This window comes from Mchenga conophoros, linkage group LG14, assembly GCF_057382185.1.
Source record: "Mchenga conophoros isolate Kocher_MC1m ecotype Shallow Benthic linkage group LG14, M_conophoros_male_GT1.1, whole genome shotgun sequence".
NCBI lineage: Eukaryota > Metazoa > Chordata > Actinopteri > Cichliformes > Cichlidae > Mchenga > Mchenga conophoros.
Window position 1 is genome coordinate 25483516 of NC_140539.1, and position 19480 is coordinate 25502995.

The 19480-nt window shown below is 39.0% G+C and overlaps 2 protein-coding genes and 2 pseudogenes across 4 annotated transcripts; all 4 read right to left on the minus strand.

Moving 5' to 3' along the window:
- Positions 1–2839: 2839 nt before the first annotated feature.
- LOC146559828 (P2Y purinoceptor 13-like) lies at positions 2840–6007 on the minus strand. Of its 3 annotated transcripts, XM_085243606.1 has the most exons (5): positions 5768–6007; positions 5446–5467; positions 4639–4842; positions 4135–4524; positions 2840–3791 (listed from the first exon to the last, which is right to left on the minus strand). In XM_085243606.1, the coding sequence occupies exons 3-5, from the start codon at positions 4822–4824 to the stop codon at positions 3297–3299; spliced, it is 1071 nt and encodes a 356-aa protein (XP_085099732.1). In that variant the 5' UTR covers positions 4825–4842; positions 5446–5467; positions 5768–6007; the 3' UTR covers positions 2840–3296. The 3 variants fall into 3 exon arrangements, with proteins under 3 accessions (XP_085099732.1, XP_085099731.1, XP_085099730.1); XM_085243605.1 differs by lacking the exon at positions 5446–5467; XM_085243604.1 differs by having other exon boundaries at positions 5446–6007.
- Positions 6008–7016: 1009 nt separating this feature from the next.
- LOC146559829 (P2Y purinoceptor 13 pseudogene) lies at positions 7017–8015 on the minus strand (annotated as a pseudogene).
- A 4790-nt stretch (positions 8016–12805) lies between these two features.
- On the minus strand, positions 12806–13782 carry LOC146559830 (P2Y purinoceptor 13-like; annotated as a pseudogene).
- A 1670-nt stretch (positions 13783–15452) lies between these two features.
- Positions 15453–18272, minus strand: LOC146559831 (P2Y purinoceptor 12-like). Its single transcript, XM_085243608.1, has 3 exons — positions 18146–18272; positions 17574–17830; positions 15453–17113 (listed from the first exon to the last, which is right to left on the minus strand). The coding sequence occupies exons 1-3, from the start codon at positions 18162–18164 to the stop codon at positions 16268–16270; spliced, it is 1122 nt and encodes a 373-aa protein (XP_085099734.1). The 5' UTR covers positions 18165–18272; the 3' UTR covers positions 15453–16267.
- Positions 18273–19480: the final 1208 nt, after the last annotated feature.

Here is a 19480-nt window from a genome sequence, read left to right on the forward strand (position 1 = left end):
AGTGAGTGTTTTAAAACTGTTGGCAGCTCTAACATGAAAACATTACTTGACAAGTGTGTTCGCGCTCAGCTCCATATTTTTCCTGCTTCCTTTTTTATTTTGACAGTCTCTCATCCTGTGTTCAGTGTGTTTAGTTTTACTCCCCCTGTGTCATCATGTCCATTCATCCCAGCTGTTGTCACCTCTCTGTGTATATATTGTGTGAGTTTCCCTTTGTTTGTCGTCTGTTCGTCTAGCTCAGGTACTAGATGTTTCATGTTTCGTGTTTCATGTTTAGTTGAAATCAAGTTTTGTTTCCACATGTCTGCTTTTGGGTCCACATTTCAGCCTTCACACGGTCTGTCAGTGCAGACCTTGACATTACTGGTTTTGCTGACATGTGAGCTACACAACCATGCAAGTAAATGTCAGTCCCTACCTCATGTTATAGATCCCTAGTCATAGAATTCTGTTTCTGTGGAAATGGGTAGGTAACATTATCTTTGGGGGGTTTATTTAATTTCCATGAATGTAATTTAGTATTTCTCATAATTCACTACTATCATCTGTCAGAGGATTTAATCTGAAGGTGATGAATGGTCCTTCCCCCGGCTGCAGTTGCTACTCTCCCCACTCAGTAGCTCATTAATTTCCTGCCCAAATATCAGCCTCTATCGTAACCGACAGTGGGTGGGGTGGAGAAAGATCATATTTCATTATTATATTAATCAAACCCACATGCAGACTGGATTATAAATCAGGTGGGAAGTGACATTAATTCTGTCGAACCAGTTTGTGAATGTCCAGAAGCCCATCTTCGGGGTGTGGTAGTGTGGGGAAAAGTCCATTAATTCCAGATCTGTATTCTTTTTCCCATCCCTTGTTCAATTTGAAAATTCATCAGAAGCTGCTGCAGCATTGTGAAAGGCAGTATACTATACTTGGAAATTCTTGCAGCATTGCTGGGCGTTGTTCTAGTTGGGTTGCAGTGGTTGTTATCAAATAGCTGATCTCCTGCAATGCGCTATGTGTCTGCGTTTCTGTCCTCATGTTGGACAGGGTGTTGTTCATTGTTCTTTTTTTTACCTTCATTGTTTTTTTCAAAAAATGTCCCAAATATGAAATAACACTGATATTAGATAGGTAAATATTGTCATCTATCATTTAGTGTAAAGTGTGCAAGCAAAAAACAAACAAACAAATAATTCAAATAATTAAACACCATGAAAAGTTATTTGAAGGTCTGTGTTTCTCAACCATATTCCTGTCAAGCTTTCATAATGCACTGACCTTTTCTTTCTATTTAATTGGCATCTTTTCTTTAAGTACCAGATGTGACAGACTGACTAACACCAGTATTTACGTTTCCCAAAACAGATATTTCAATTTTATATTTGCCATTATGTTTGGTTTTATTTCATTTTTAATATTCACTTTCAATATTCTCCTGCCAGTGGCGGACCCCCTCAGACATCGGTGCGTTGGAGGTTCTTTGTGTCCGGGGATGGGCGTCCAGGTACACACTGGCTCACTCCTTGGCGGCCGCTTATCGGGGCCTGGAGCCTGGGGCTCGCTCGGGCCACTTCGGAGGTGGGGTGCCCCCGGCCTCTCGGCCTGGGGCTCGGTCACTCAGGCGCAGCTGGCTGCCGGCGGAGCTCACGGGCGCGTCACTGCAACTCCCCCTGGCTTCTGCTCCGCGGCTGCTGAGTGAGCCCTCATCTGGGACTCTCCTCAGCTCTTTCCGGGACAGTGGCGCAGCTGCCCCTCTGTTGGTCTTCCTTGGTCTCTTGTGTTCTGGGGGCCTCTGGATGTCTGGAGTTTTGATCTCCTCCACACCTGCTTCACGCCCTGGAGGACGGGGCTGTGGCCCCCCCACACCCTCTAGCAGATTATTACATGAAGGAACCTTTTAAAAAACAAAAAACAAGCGCGTCCATGCTCACAGGTGTACACACGGGTGATCACACCCACAAACTACACCCTTTTTGGCTCCTACCTCAAAGCACACTGTGTTCTGTTGATCTTATGTGCTGCACAATAATGTTTAACATTTAGTATTTACTGTCATATTCCCATATATCATTGTGATGTTGTTTATTCTATTACTCTTGTTCTCTTCTGCTTGCTTTCTTTTTTCTTTCTCAGCAGGTGATCCAGGTGATTGATATATGCATTTTTTTTCTCTGCCCGTTCTGTTGGTTTTTGTCTTTTGCCCTTCTCCCCCGTCCCTCTTCTCAGCTTGTTTCTCTTTCCCTCTTTCTTTCTCCCCTTCTTTCCCCCAGTCAAGTCTGTCCCGTATTCAGTAAGTGAAAATAAAATAAACAATAAAAGGTGAATCAAATGGACCATTACGGCAAGGCTGGGATGGTCAGTTTGGTAAAGTAAATCCGTTGGGCATCTTTCTTTGCCTTTAGACAACAATTCTGATGGCAAAAGAGCCAAACGGGACAGGCCAAAAAAAAAAAAAAAAAAAAAAAATTCACTTTCAATTCAGTTTAAGCAGACTAAAGATAAGGACCATACCACTAACCTTCTGATTAGCAAACAGCGCACTTTATCACCTGATGCAGACACAACATTTTGTCAAGATCATGATCTCTTATTCACGATCTCTCATACTTGAATCGTCTGTGTTCAGAAGCCAACATAAAGAATACACAAATTCAATTTCATGACTAACGCTAGTTCAAGACATATTTACGACTCATGGTAGCCCCCCTAAACTTAACTTCAAACCTCATCTATTTGTATGTAGCTATTGTTGTATATGTTTTGGCTTGCTTTTTAGCTTACCCACCAATGATGCTTGTGTGAGCTTTGTTAGCCTCAGAAAAGTACATAAAAGTGAACACTGTGCAACTGCCGCATGAAAAATATAATTTTTATTAAACTGATAGTAACATTTTAATTACTGGAAGCAGAGTTTGTTAAAGTCTATTATTCTTCTTTTCAATGATTATTCAGTCCCTTGTTATTAATCCTTGTGCTGTCAAGATCTTCACCACGTCAAAGTTTTTGCAAAGGGAAAGTGCAGTTTATGTAAGATTAGAAAAGAGGAAGTGTAAATGACAGCAAGTGCAAGCAAGGAAATGTGATGGATGACTTAGCAAAAAACAAAGAAACTTGGTTAGTACTGTATGAAAAGCAGTAGTCGTAGCTCACAGAGACTTTTTGGCTTTCCTTCTTTGACACATTGTCTACTCATCAGTTTCTTATAAACTTGCATTCGTTTTTACATGTTTTTTTTTTTTTTTTTTTACAACCGTCTTATTAGGAGGAATTACTATATACAAAATAAACATTCTTCCAGGGTGTTATTAATTGTGTCCCAGAGTGCACTGTTCACTGGCTTCTGACGTGCCGTTGTGTGACAGCCTTTTACTGTAGGCTATCTGTGAGATCTCAAGTTGCGTTGATGTGGCTGAGTCAAAACCTTTTTGGAGAGACTTAATACAGAGTGCAGCAGTCAGTCTTCTCCTGAACACCTTGCATAGAAACACGTAGATAAGCGGGTCTAGGCATACATTTGTTGCTGAAAGCCACAGGGTGGTTTCCTTGGCAAAGTAGACGGCATTCTGAGCCTTGCAGTCACTTGTTGCGCTCCGTGTTTGGGTGAGGGTATAGGGAACCCGGACGAAGTGAAATGGTGCAAAGCAGATGAAAAACACACCCACTACAACGAAGACTTTCGCTTTGGTTTTGCGACTGGCACCCCGAGATCTACTCTTTGAGGCTTTGTATGACTCATAAACCTTCTTGCTGATGAATGTGTAGCAGACTACCATCAAAGCAAGCGTCCCCCAAAAAATAACCTAGAAAAACAAAACAAGAAAAGGGGAAATCAGAGGAGCACCTCACAGCTTTTCTCCAATTAATTTAGGTCAGCAGTAGCAGTAAGATTCTAATAACTGCAGAAGGACATCGTGTATTCTGTTTAAATTAGCTGATTGTGTAGTTCAGATATATTAATAGCAACACTTCTCTATTGTGCGAAATTTGCTTACACACATGCTTATGAGTAACATTAAAAAGCTGACAGCAGTGTCATCTGTGGGATACATTTAAAGGAGAACAGCTGGTTCTGAAATTTTATGGAAGGAGGTTGAATATGAATGTTTACTTAAATTTCAAAGTGTTTCCTTAATTCATAGCTACCTGACAGAAGTAGTTGAAACCTTCATGCCACAGCAAGCCAGCCGGGCTCTTCATGGACGTGCACTTCAGTCTGTTTCCAGACGGCCGTGGCGGCTTGTCACTTAGAATAACGTTGGGTAACGCTAATGATAGCATTACCACCCAAACAGCTGCACTTAGTATCTGACCAACACGGACCCGCTGAAGGGCACACTTCCCAAAGGGCCTGACAATCTTCAGGTAACGGTCCAAGCTAATGAGACCCAGCAAGAGGATGCTGATGTACATGGTGATGTAGAAGAGCACCGCAGAGTATCTGCAGTGGAAGGCGCGTAGCTGCCAGGAACCCACACCTGCATCCGTTAAGATTTTCAGAGGGATGGTCAGAGTCATGAGCAAGTCAGCCACCACCTGTTGTTGAGCAAATTTTAACCTTGTTATTGTAATGCTGTTTTTTTTGTTGTTGTTGTTTCCTTACTTTGCAGCGGAGAGTAAACCTACAAAGCAAAAGCCTTGGTGTCTTACCACATTTTTTAGGAAGACCAGAAATGTTGAAGTGCTTCGGATACTGAAGAAGATCCATGCAGCGAGGGAGTTTAGTATCAGAGCAACTATGAAGAGGACACTGTATAGGCAGGGGAAAACCACAGCTGTTATGCTGGTATCCCGAACACACTTGAAGGAGGTGGTGTTGGACAGGGTGTTGTTCATACTGTGATCCTTAGTTGGCTTTTGACAGGATGAGAGAGTGAAAAAAAAGATGACAGAGACATCATAAGAAATGATAAAAACACTGTAATATGCTGTTTCTACAATTAATATGAGATAATTATAGCATTATTGTGTCTATCTCTCAAAAGTCCCTAAGAAAATGTAGCTGAAGTACTTTATTATTATAATTACTTATATGACAGATGTTTATTCATTTATATGACAAGAGTTACAAAAAAATTGACAACAGGAATTATCAGATCATTTTGAATGTTACAGCTGCTTCCTACCCTCTACTTAAAAATACCAATACTTTGTTTGTTGTAGTCATGTAGATACAGACTTAATATATACTTTAAATGCACAGTCTGAGCTTCTGTTCATTCTATATTCCCTATGTCCTCTCTTCTTTTTGCTCTGAAGAATAGCACTGAGGTTATACACATGGACTATGGCAACTAATACACACTGCTTTCAAACCTTTGTCTGGTTTAGTGTGCACTCAAATGTTAATTAGATTTTCTGCAAGTTACATTGTTAGGCAAATTAAGTATTTGTGCCCAGTTTCACAAAGTAATTTATCTGCAAGATGTACATGACAAGCCAGTAATTGAGTCTTACCTTCTTTTTGTGTCTTTATCGTCTGTTTAGGTGGGGCATGAGAAGAATAATGACAAAATGCAACGGAAAATACAATGTTTCATAAAAAGGAAGAAGTGAAATATCAAATTCCTCTTTTTTCTTCTTAGCCACAGGAAATAATGAAGGAAAATAAAAAAATAAATAAAACTGAAAACCTCCTGCTGTTATTTTAGTTCTTTAATCAGTCCAGGAATACTGGTTCTGGCTTGAGTCTTGAATCTTTATGTCTTTCTTGGTATTTCCTCCCCTTCTGACTCTCTCTTTTTAAGTGTTTTTGTGTGTGTGTGTTTGATGCTCTTACAATGGGTGGTCCCTGGAGCTAATGTGTGGCTGTCTTGTCACAATCCCAATGAGTTTGCCAGTCTTCCTCCGGGTGAAAGACCCTTTCCTTCCTTGCTTCCTGTTCCAATTGTCTGCTGAGAGGCTTGCTCTACTCCGTGCCAGTCCCTCTGCCTCCGCTAGCTTGCGTCAGACTTAGTAGCTGTTAAGAGGCGAACACCACAGCCACAGCCTTATTTGCAGACCTCTTGCACCCTACAGCTCTTCGCTCCACCTCGCAACTAATGTTCAATACTTACGCCTTGTTTCAAAAAGTCTCCACCAGCTGTGGTTTTAGTGGGCAACAGTAACATGCAAAGCTTGCACATTGCTCTGACTGACTTCACTTGAAAGCAAGCAAGCTCTACCATGATGCATTAATGTAAAAAAAATTGGGAAGAAAATGATATTATTATAAATTGCCCCTGTTTGAAATAGCGTGTATTTTCTGTAAATAGTATCAAATTACAACAACAACTGACTGATTGACCATCCCCTTCCACTCTCACTTTCTTGTTAAAAATAGGACATTCTGAGAACATTGCAAAAATAACTTCCTGTGGGATTTTGTTTGGATTTGAACCAAGAATTATGACAGCTGCAAAAGCAAGTTGAGAAATGTTTCTATTACAAGTCTCCAAATGATGTTGTTGCTTAACACACATCACACATGTAGATACATATCATGACAGATAAACACAATATAATTCCATGAGCCAACAGTCAGTTTGGCACACACAAAGAAAAATATATAAGTAAAAGCTCAGTGAGATCAGATGGAATATACAGACATATATTTTAGCAGATTAATAATTAGTAAGCAATGCAGTAGGACATAAACTTGTTGCATACATGCTTAACATCATACAAAAATGTATTTTAGACAAACTCTTTATTGCCATGAACCTTATTTACTTTAACCACAGTCATTACAAAACATCTACATGAAAGACAGATGATTTGCATGATAATTGCGTTGTCTCCATTCGCCTTCAGATTAAAGTGCTACCTTTACATAAAATATGCATGAAAATACCACTTCACTCTGTTGCGTTTCATGTTACAGTTTTTCAAACTCTTCATGTGGTACATTTAGTACTAAAAGGACAATTTTACACGAATTAAAAGAGTAAATAATGCAATTAAATGTTAATAAATACAGGAATAATTAAGTTCAATACAGCAATAACATCTGAGCCGATCTAATCGGGGATACTATTTCGTAAGATCTATCAGAATTTAGTCTGTTGCAAAGTGGTGTCTGGTTTGTCTGGTGCTGAAGCCAATTTAAGTGAGATGGCAACATCTGCCATCAAAGATACCAGTTTCTCTTTGAACTCTCTGCACAGAAAGACATAGAGAAGTGGATCTATGCATGTGTTTGTGGTGGCAAGCCAAAGGCTGGCATCTTTGGCAAATTTGCTCAGTTCAAACAAGCAGGAATTACTGGCATAGTTGACTTGCTGAAACGTGTATGGGATCCTGACTATGTGATATGGTCCAAACGCCACAAAAAAGACAATAATAACAAGAAAAACACGTAGTTTGATTTTCTGCTTTCCATGGTTGTTATTGCTGCCGGAGTTTCGAAATGACTCAATGACTTTGTTTGTGATGCAGATGTAGCAAACCACAATGACCAAACTGACAATCCAGAAGAAAATATTGACAAAAATCACTGTTTTTGTATGATATACAACTCCTTCTGTTCCTTTCATTTGCATACAAGTAATGACCTGTGTCGAGTTGGGTGATTTATTAGTTAAAATTATATTTGGTAAACCTGAGACTCCAAATATTGTTATCCAGACTAAGCCTGCTATCACTTTGCTAAATGTCACATTCTGGCCAAAGTTTACGTGGGGTGTCATGATTTTGAAGAAACGGTCTACACTGATTAAACCCAACAAACCAATACATATGTACATTAGACTGTACATAACGACGCTGAAATAACGACATGACAGTTTGAATATAATTTGTGATGCACCCGACAAGTCAGATGCAATTTTGAATGGGACGATCAAGGTTATTAAAGTGTCAGCAGCAATCAGATTTTTCAAATACACCACAAAGGTGGTGGTGGACTTAAGGTGTAGGGACACCCAGGCTGCTACACCATTCAGCAACAAGGCTAAAGGGAACATCAGATAGTAGAGGGCTGGGATAACATTTGGGTTGTAAGTGAAACTCTGGCACTTTGAATCATTTTGAGCTGTCTCAGTTGGCATCGCTCCACCTAGAGAAGGAAAACATGTTTTAAACGGCCATAGTTCCAGAAAAGAAAATCCCTATATACTCTGTTTAGTAACGTATGAATTTTAAACAGATTGTTCCTTGAATGCATTCAACTTGAATGGACATGAAACACTACATGTATCATTGCTACTGAACAAAAAAACTGTTATAGATTTAAAACTGTCTGTGTAGTTGGATTTAAGTGCTTAAAGTGAAAGCTTTCAGGACGTGTTTAGTGCCAGTTTGTGCCAGTACAGAAAGTGACATCACTGGTTAGTTAGTTGTTTAGTTGCTGCTAAGACACTTAAATAGGTTTATGTAAGTTAACTAGTGACAGGTCCAATAACTGAGTGAAAAACAAGGAAACTGGAACTGATATGCAGTGTAAGGAGGTCAAATTTATGCTGCCCTTGACTGCAGCAATAAGTTTTATATTTATATATAAAAGTCCACTTTCACTGTCTGTCTCTTGAGCATTAATTGTTTTTTCATTGCTAGCTAGCTGCACTAAAATGGGAAAATCCACCGGTTAACCATGATGTTATGGTTTGTAGAGCATTTATAAATGAGGATTGTGTCGATGAGAGCCAAGCTGGAGTCTGACATTCAGTTTGGTGTTTCAGCTGGCTTAGTATACAGAAGCATCTGTGCCGAGTATGGCCTGGAAACCTCAAGGTCAAAATAGGAGACGCGCCTAGGGCGGTGGAGAATGACCGAGCTAAGATTCTGTGGGACTGCCAGATACAGACAGACTAAATAGTGGTGGCTAACCAACCAGACATGATAGTGGTAGACAGGAAGCAGAAGACAGCCGTAGTGATCGACGTAGTGTACCAAATAACAGCAACATCAGGAAAAAGGGAAACGAGAAGCTGAAGAAGCACCAAGGGATCAGAGAAGAGCTTGAGAAGATGTGAGGGTGAAGGTAACAGTGGTCCCAGGGGTAATCGGAGCAGTCAGTTCCCCAAACTCCCAAGCTAGGCGAGTGGCTCCAGCAGATCCCAGGAACAACATCGGAGATCTCTGTCCAGAAGAGCGCAGTCCTAGGAACAGCTGATTTACTGCACAGGATCCAATTGGGAGTTCGCCTTGTAATCGGAAGGTTGCCGGTTCGAGCCCCGGCTTGGACAGTCTCGGTCGTTGTGTCCTTGGGCAAGACACTTCACCCGTTGCCTACTGGTGGTGGTCAGAGGGCCCGGTGGCGCCAGTGTCCGGCAGCCTCGCCTCTGTCAGTGCGCCCCAGGGTGGCTGTGGCTACAATGTAGCTTGCCATCACCAGTGTGTGAATGTGTGTGTGAATGGGTGGATGACTGGTTGTGTAAAGCGCTTTGGGGCCCTTAGGGACTAGTAAAGCGCTATACAAATACAGGCCATTTACCAAAGCAAAATTGGGAATCCTTATATCCACCAGCGTGTCCGCAGGGAAACAATCCTCTCTTTCAATTAGATTTGGACTTTTTTATGTTAGGATTCCTGATCATGCTTTGGTAAGAAACTTATAGGGTTATTTGTGGTGAATGTAGTAACCTGATATGTTGTAAACTGTTTGGATGTGTTTGAGATTCCACAAAATGTTATTGCATAAAACAGCACTGATCGAATGTTGTGAACATCAGGGTATTGCCGTGCTTAGTACACCAGTGGATAGGAAAAATGACAGGAAAAATCAAGTTTCTGACTTCGGTGCACCTGACTCAAACAGGATCTCCTCCACAGGGTCCTCATTTGTAAAGTGCTCTACAAACTCTAACATCATGTTTAACAGACAGATTTTTGCATTTCAGTGCAGCTAGACAGCAACTAAAAACAAATTACTGCTTAAAAGACACAGAGTTAAAGTAAACAGCGCATCCTTTTTTGTTTTGTTTTTTTTGCAGGTTTTTTAAAATTCCTTATTACAGCCCTGCATAGACTGCTTTCCAATTTTAGTTTTCTTTTTTTCCACTCACTTGTTGGCTTTGTTACTGTTAGCTAACATAAACTAATTCAAGTCTATTACCTGCAACCAATCAACAAACCAACCCAGTGATTCTGTTACAGTGACACAGTGACAGTCTTTAGAGCAGGGTTCCATGGTGTAAATTAGCCTTAATACATGTAAAGTGTCAAGTCCACTTTAATGTTCAACAATTCATGACTTTTTTTTATTACTTTGATATTTTGAGTTCTTTACTCACTCTGATTACTCTGAAAGGCTGCATCCCACGTGACATCCATTATCTCTTGCTTATCTTAGTCCAAGCTGCAGGCTAAACAGGGCAAAAGCAGTGGTGTATTATTATGTTGTTTTAAATACATTTATTTATTACCAGTATTTTATTTTCAATTTTCCATTACAAATAAATGACGTCCTTCAATAACTGTATTCAGTGTTAATTACTGTTCTGAATTCCCAGTTATGAAAGCTAATCAAAAAGTAAATACATTATAATCCAAATGCTACAGATTATATGCATCCTTATCCTGGCAGGATAATTCATTCTCTTTATAGCCTTTACAAAGGAGATTTGATAGAAACACGACTAATCCAAGAAATACTCTATACATTGTTTAAATGGTTAAATATGTTTGTTGGTTTAGAAACATATATATTTCTTACAGAAAAGTCTCTGTTTAACTTTGCTATGCAGGACATATTTAATGAATTATTCTAAACTAGAACAGAAAAATCCTTTCAGTGTACAACTGTAGACTAAATTCAGTGTTATTACACTGCTCTTGAGAAGTAATTAGTTGAGAGGTTATTTTTGTCACCCCTGATTATGCTACCAAAGTGAACACTATAGTCTTAAATAAAGATAAGAGCACATCTTGAGAATTACTTACAGTTGATGACTTGAGTGGTTCTTCTAAGGCACAAGATAATGCTTGACAATGCACTGACATGGCAGGCGCTTAAGAAATACTGTTGATTTTCATGGCAAACAAATTCAGCTGTGAGTCTGGTAATTTATCAGAGCACATGCAAAAACAATAACAGCTTATTGCTCTCTGCCGAGAAACAAAACAGATGCCATAAATCCAGCTCGCAGTGTAAACTGTGATTAGACCTGAAATTCAATGGGGTGAACCAGTGTAGTCAGGGTGACCCATGATTTTTAGTGCCTGCATATAGACTTCACACATCACTACATCTGCCTCACTTTTAGATTGAAGCATTTATGGGTGTGTATAGAAAAGACCTCTAACTCCCGTGTTTTATGTAACTCGTCATCCTCAAAGTTACTCTCCACTCATCATAGTTTTGACTTTTATTGCCGATGTAGGAAATAAGCGTTCTTCTGAAAAAATATTATTACAGTGTTTTTAATAGACTGATTGCATTTGCATCGATGGGTTGTTTATTGCACTAGTTAGTTCAAGAAATAAATTGACAATCATGTAGCAAGTGACCAAAGCATGATATCAGATGTTAAAGCAAACACAAAAGCCCTACAGCCAAGTTTGTTGTCTTCTTAAACAAAAGGAAATGCAACAGCTGTCAAGAAAGTTCATCGTGCTGAGAGCGGACTTGTGCTGAAGAACAAAGAGGACACAGTTGCATATACACATTTATTCCTTAGAGAACGATTAAAGATTTTGAAAAAAATTACACAGGCTATAAAAGTCTCTAAATAAGAAATTAACTCTAACAAAAGAATTACATGAATTACATTCTGACAACTCAATAGTGCACTTTAACAGTAATCTTATTATATCTTGAAAAAAGATTTATGAGAATTCTTGTGGTTAGCGCTTAGCAGTAGCAGTTTAGCTCTTATAATAAAAGACACAATTACATTCTTTTGTGTGGCAAAAATGCATTTATATAAAGCCGAGTTATCTTTCTATGGTGTGTGAAAAACAAAGCAACAGATGATAATTGAGTTAAAACACTGAAATGAATGATAAACTACATCTATCTATCCATCTGTCTAAGCATCCACATATTCACCCATTCAAAGAAGATGTACATTGCTTAACACATTAATTAGTCCAGCTGTCACAAAAAAAGAAGACACAAATATTTTAGAAAACTATAAAAAACTTATAAAAACATATATTGTTATTGTTATATATATCGGGAAAATAAGAAACTGAATTTACGTGTTTATGTAAGTAAAACATTTTTTTTAAAAATTTGAATTGTGTGTGTGTGTGTGTGTGTGTGTGTGTGTGTGTGTGTGTGTGTGTGTGTGTGTGTGTGTGTGTGTGTGTGATTTTGAACCCAGCCCTTAGAATCCAGAGTTGATGATTTTGGTTCTCAACAAATTTCAAAATTAATCTAAGTGAAGATTTTCAACTTGAATATTTCATTGTTAAAGCTCCAGTCTGTGATTTAAGTGGTCCCGAAATAATCTGAACTGTATATTTATATACATATGTAGAATAACCAGCACATGTATGTATAAAAAACACACAGCTTTGATTAAAACAAAAGGCAAATTGAGATTTGCTGAGTCTTTGATTAGCTAGAATAGAACTGTAAATTTACAGTGCATTGTACTTATTTTGCAAGCAACATAACATTTATTAATCTATCTATGCATTGTCTTATTTCTGTTGGGGGACCTTCACTCTCAATAGATGCTGATCCTTATCGGGGCACTAGAGGGTGGTACAATACAAACTTTAAAGATCAAAAGTGCGTGCTATGGTTTTGTTTTCTGAGTCAGATTTTAATAAATTTACCATAAAACACTCACCCAATTTTTTTTTTTTTTTTTTTTACCAAAGATCAAATACTTATATCTCAGTTTTTAAAGGTTCACAAATACAGAAAATAGCCTTTGTCCCACTTTGTTTACTGTGACATCACATTTTTGTCACTAGAATGAACACCAGCACAGATACTTTTCTTCATCTCCACTAGTTTTTCTCTGTACTCCTTGCACAGGAAGATGTAGAGAAGAGGGTCTAGGCAGGCACTGATAGCAGACATCCAGGTGGCTAATTCACTGACTATCTTTAACCATGTTGGAGTGCAGACATCAGTGTCAGAGAATTCATTTTGTGTCATAGGAATATTATGTGGAGTGGCACAAAGCACACCCAAAAAATAAGAAGGATCAAGAAGACTTGCAGCTTGGTTTTCTTCTTTCCCCGTCTGTTATTGCTCCCAGAGTTTCTGAAGGACTGCAACACTTTCATGGTAATGCAGATATAGCAAAACACAATCAGTATGTTGACACACCAGAAAAGAATCTCCATAAATAAAACCACATATTTATGGAAGTTTTTGCCAGCTGGGGGTTTCAAAGACGTACATAAATCATCAGTTTGAGTAGCAGGAACCTGGTCAGTGAGAAAGATATTTGGAATAGCAGTACCACCAAACAACAGAATCCAAACCAAGGTGGACATTATTACACTGAACTTCATATTTTGCCCCAGGACTTTTCCACGTAGTCGAACAATTTTGAAGAAGTGGTCCAAACTGATGAGACCCATTAATACAATGTTTGTGTACGAAGAGCAGTAGAAAGAGACGCCAGCATAATGGCAGATGAAAGCCCTAAACTCAACTGTTGCACCCGGAAGCATGCTGGCTGCCTTTAGTGGGATCATGAGTGTAATGAGAAGGTCAGCAGCCACCAGATTCTTCAGATACACTATGAAGGTAGAAGTGGAGTCTAGATGTAAAGACACCCAACCTGCTATTCCATTAAGTAATAATGCAATAGGAAACATGAAGAATAAAAGATATAAGAGAACTATGTGGAAGGCCACCAGGCTGGGAGAGCGACAGTCAGAGGAGAGGTGTTCTGTGCTGTTTGACATCGTCAATATCTGGTAAAAAATACATAGGGGTCAAAATCAAACTAAGCATTTGTCTGTTTTTTTTTTTTGGCAAAACCAACCTTTCTCTCCCACTAAGGCCTCATTACACTGCAGATGTGCAGACTAACTGTAGTTACTGTGTGCATAGTTGCTCTCATAGTGCTTTCTAGTCTGGTCGAAATCCAGTCTAGTCTAGCCTGGATGTTTTTTGGCTGAGGAGTTCCATACACTTGCAGTACATTGCTGTCTACAGGAAGATGTATGCTTCTTTTCCCCAAATCTGTGAAGTTTCCCTCCAGAGGTTATTGGCTTGTCTCGCAATGATTTGAAAGATGAATTGTACAGACGCAAGTAGCAGCAGACATATGCTCACAGCGTCTCTTTAAGTTCAGAGCTTATAATATTACTAATGCGATGCACCAGGTGCATGCTAAGTGAATGGCAGTACTGGACATGAGAGGGGACCTACGCCTGCATTTACAGTATGTGCAACAAGCAAACACAAATAAGCTGCGAATCATGCAAGAGTGCGATATTTCATGTGCGATATGACAACACACAAAGGCCGACATGTCTGACGTGGAGAATGGGGCGTGAAATGAGCTGGAACGAGATTACTTGTAGCAGTGTAAATTTTTCCACTTTGCCCACTTCGACATGATTTACATTTTTTATAGTTTAGAAGACATTTGTTACTTGGATTTGTTTTTGAATGCTACCCCACACTATTTGAATGCATCCTGAATGATGGCTGTTTTGCCACTGAAGGTTTTATTTTTGCCTCACTGACTGCAGTACATAACACATGCAATCACCTATAGATGCATTGAGTCACAACCTTACTTTATCTCGTGAAGTGTACTGAGGCGCTTCCCTTTCAGCCTAATACAAACCATTTGCTTCATAGGTTCCTTAACATGTCAAGTACTTACTGACAGTTTGGTTCCTGGTGATGGCAATAACATGATTCTGTTCTCAGTGAGTTACACATGTATGTCAGTAAATATGTTTCAGCTTGAATTCATGAAGAGCCGACGCGTGTCCTGTGTGAGTGAGCAGACCTGATTGTTTTTCTCAGTCAGAGACACGCAGGGACACAGGTAAACAAAACTGAAGCTATACAAATGCACTGTTAAGTCATAAAGAGACCTTATGCTCTTTTTAAACAAACAACATTTAAGCATACGAACGATTTATCACTCTGATGTTAACCAGTCCTACATATATATTTAGCTTCAGCTAATAGTGAAAATAGGGTTAAGCCACTCACCACAAGGAATGGTCAAGTCCTTAACTCCAAACTGCACAACATGAAAGATTAATGCAGTAAAAAATGAATTGAAAGTGTCTATGTGCCTTTTCAACCAGAGAGATGCAAATCTGTGAGCAGATTCAAATGACACATATTGGTAGGCCTTGTGTTTTCAGGCCAGAGGGAAGTGATTTATGAAGATGGAAATCGAGGTTGTTTTATTACAAGCATTTATTACTAATGTGTATTATCTCTTTTGGACTTTTTTTTAAAAATTGAGTTGGGTATTGTTTTGAAATGTGAATAATTAAATAGATTTTTATAGAAGTAGACAGTCCTACAATAATTACAAAAGAGCGATGCAGGGTTGAATAATAGCCTGTGTGAGAAAAAGCCACAGAAAAGCTGTAATCAACACTTGACTTCCTTTATTTTTGTTTCATAATGTGTTTCTGCAAACCTTTTAAACAACTATCTTTTTGCTATGCAGTTATGACAGAAAGCAGCGCTTGTTTTTGGAGATCCCTGATATGTCCATTCCAACTTTAGTTTCGTTGTAATTCATTTAATGCTTCAGAATAGCAATAATAACAAGACTGCATAATCTGCTCTATGGTTTACTTATCCTTAAATCTCACTCAGTGCTAATGCAAGCAGCAAGCACCCCCGTGCAGCATAAAGACATCACAGTATATTAAAAGGCGATTGCATATAATACTTAGGGTTCATTATACAGATTTTTGCTATAGTTTCACAGTAAGATATTCTCTGGAAGTCTTAAAGTTAGTATTATGACTGCTTCTCAATTCTTCTTTTGTTGACAGTGTGAGAATAAAAAAAAATCCCCAAAATGTTATGTCCAACTTCAACAGAAGTAGAAAGAAGAAGTAAGAAAAAGTGACAGAGAAGAAGACTAGAAAAGCAAACATCGGCAACACTGCGAACATGTGTTGATTCGTTTCAGCTTCTCATTGTGGTAATGCTGATTCACATTGTTTTCAAAGACTGTGTAAAATCAAATATATGGTTTAATGCTATTAGTATTTTTGTAATATTATGAGTTGGTAATAAAGACAAATATGGGCCGTGGCTTACTCTTCTACAGCCAGTGACAGGCTTTAGATCACTATATCTGTCCCTTGCAGCATGTCATACAGTTGAATTTGGATTTAGTTGACTTTTTTACTATACGTCATCATAAATGCCTTCAAGTCTTTCTCCGGTCCAGTGATTTTATGTACTAGCAGTGGAGTTTCCCTGAGGGGAGCTGCACATGTCGGTATCTGATCCTCTTCCTGTTAGCCAGCTACAAGTACCAGGACGTAGGTGCAGGGTATTAAACAGAGTGGTCCTGAAGGACTTACAGAGAAAGAAGTAGATGAGAGGATCCAGGACAGAATTCAGGGATGAGAGGAAAAGTGTACTTTCTTTCAGCTGAAAGAAGAAGAGCTTGAGTTTGCAGTCAAAGCTTTTGGCTCGGGTCTGGCTTATTGTGTATGGCACTCGGGCAAAGTGGAATGGCACAAAGCACACAAAGAACACTGCCAGAACCAGGAACACATTTGCATTCATTTTTCTTTTGGCCTTGTGAGGCTTTCTAACTGTTCCCCGACTTGCAGCATGAGATATCGAGCCTCCGGTGCTGTGAGACTTTGTGCGAGAGTAGGAACGGTACAGCTCGTTGGTGATTAGAGTGTAGCAAACTATCACAGTTAACAGGTTGCCCCAGAAAATCACTTGACAGACATGATTTACTATCTCATGCCAACGTAGCCCCCCCTCTGTCTTCAGTTTGCTGCACTGGAAATATCGAGAAGTCGGGGTTTTACTTGTTAGGATTACATTGGGAAGACAGAGAATTACGAGGAAAGTCCAGATGGCCCCCGAAAGGAGTTTTCGATGTTTCAGCCGAGTTGAATTAGTGCCCTTAAATGGGTTAAGGGTCTTTCTGCAGCGATCAATGCTGATCAGGCCAAAGAAGAGGATGCTGATATACATGCTGAGGTAGAAAAGCACGGAGGAAACTCGACACACAAATATCCGTAGGCCAATGGACGCCATGTTGGAGTCTGACAACACCTGCAGAAACACAAACATTTGTGCTGTCAAACACCTATTCCACATTCAAACCACAAATTCTATCTCTAAGTTTGATGGAACCTATTTTCATTGGATTACCCTGAAATTTATGGTTCATAAATTGTCTGTCTTTTAATTTTCTCTCACAGGAAACTCTCTTATTAAAAATCTGATCTTTAGAGTTAATAGATGTTTATTCATTAGGGGCTTACAATTTAAAACTAATCACTTCTTGCTTGATTTCTTTGTAGTTCAGAACTCATGATTCTGACTTACCAACAGCAAATTTGTTTGCTTAATTATATTTACAACTCAGGCTCATAATCATTTCTTAGAACTTAAAACGATGAGAAAAAACATTAAAATACTTACAAATAACCTATGAAATACCAATAATTTTATAATTAACCATCAATGAATCCTTAACCCATTTAGATTTGCTAATGCAAGCGTGGCAAACCTTGAAAGGGAATGTGAAGGTCATGATGACATCTGCAACCACAATATTCTTCAGGTATATGATGAAGTGAGACTGCGAGGGGATGCGAAGAAATATCCACACTGCCAGACCATTGAGTGACATTCCCACCAGGAAAAGAAAGGAGTAGAGAATGGGAAAAACCACATTCTTCAAAACATTGTCACGGGAGCAAGTGCTGTTGGCGTGGCTGTGATTGCCAGCGAACAGGGGGAAAGCTGTATTTCTCTCCATGTTGCCTGAAAAAAAATGGGAGAGGAAGTTGTTTTTCTTTAAGTTGCTCAAGAATCTTAATCATGAAAAAGTGAATCTTTGTGTAGCCACATGCTGTATGGAGGAAGTGGCTAAAAACATCAGAAATAAACAGCGTTGTTTTGCTGATGCCATTTTGCACAATGTTCATGAAAACAAACACTGTGCAATACACCAGCACAATTTTTAACACCTGTTTTTTGTATATTTTAGCAAAGACTGCTACAGAATTATTTCAAAATTTGCTAAACATCAAATTAAACACCTTTATTAAAAATAGGCTGTAAGGTTCTGTTTTTCACCTGACAAGTTCTCCTGCATTCTGTCAGTGAATCCACATCAAGTCCCAGCGTGGTGTCTTTTGGGTTTAATGGTCCCTCGCTCTTTAATACTTCCAATTCTTACCAGATATAGACTGTCTGGTCCTCCTAGTTTCAAAGTTTTGAAAAACAGGGCATGAGTTGCTAGTGATGTATAGGTCAGGAAGTTATCCTTGTTGCCTTCTTCTTTCACTTTCCTGTCATGTGTCATTTCCAGAGTTATGTAATCAGACACAAACATTCATTAAATTGAATATAAATCCATTTTTTAAAACTATAATACAAGTGAATCAGCTTCCCCCCGCGCCCCCCCCCCTTTTTTTTTTTTAGCTTCCTTTAATTTAAATTACAACTATTTTGTAACTTTCACTGCTTCTACTTTGTATAGGCATTTTTTCAGGCAGTAATTTTTATTTTTATTAAATTGTTCTCCCAAGTCTTTGCAGTCAGGGGACAAATAACACATTGTATTATAACCAACACATATTAATAGCTATTTACATTTCTCTATAAAACTATCCGGTCTTTAGCTGTGTCTGGGCCCAAACTCCGCTGCAGGTCCATAAGTCAAATGATCACTGCTTGATCACTGAGAGTTGAAAAACTGTCTAAATTCTTTCGTATGTAATAAAATGATCAGTGTGGCTGCTCTACCAGGTGTAACAATTATGGCATTTAACGGAGTTAGAAGTTAGCAGGGAGTTAGCTCGCTAGCTTCCACCTAAATATGATATAGCATGTTTACAGTTTTTCAGCAAACATTGAAAATATCTTGCGTTGCTTAGATTTTGATAATGGAAAATCTCTCTCTCTCTCTCTCTCTCTCTCTCTCTCTCACACACACACACACACACACACACACACACACACACACACACACACACACACACACACACACAGGAAAAAATAAAAAAGAACAACAAAAAAGAACGGCTGGGAGGCATATGGCAGTAATACCTTTTCTTCCATTGTGAAACAATATCAAGGGGTTTTTGGCAGCTGCTTCACTGATGTAAAACTTTTCCACCGCTCAGAGCTCCATTCAGAATTTGAACTCAGTGCCTTCCCATGTCATTTTGATTGCAACGGTTATAACCGTGTTCCATGATGTGAAATAAACGTGTCCATTTAGACAGGCTCACCTTCTAACTTCCCTCTTCTGGAGTCAGTGTCACAGGCTGGGTCTCTGACCCAGCGCTCTGAGTTCATGTTTGTATTTGTCTCATTTTGTTATGTGATTTAGTTTGTGTTATTTCCTATCTGCCTTTAGTTTAGGCAGTTATTGTTCCTGGGTTTTCTATGTTTTGGGGTTTTGTA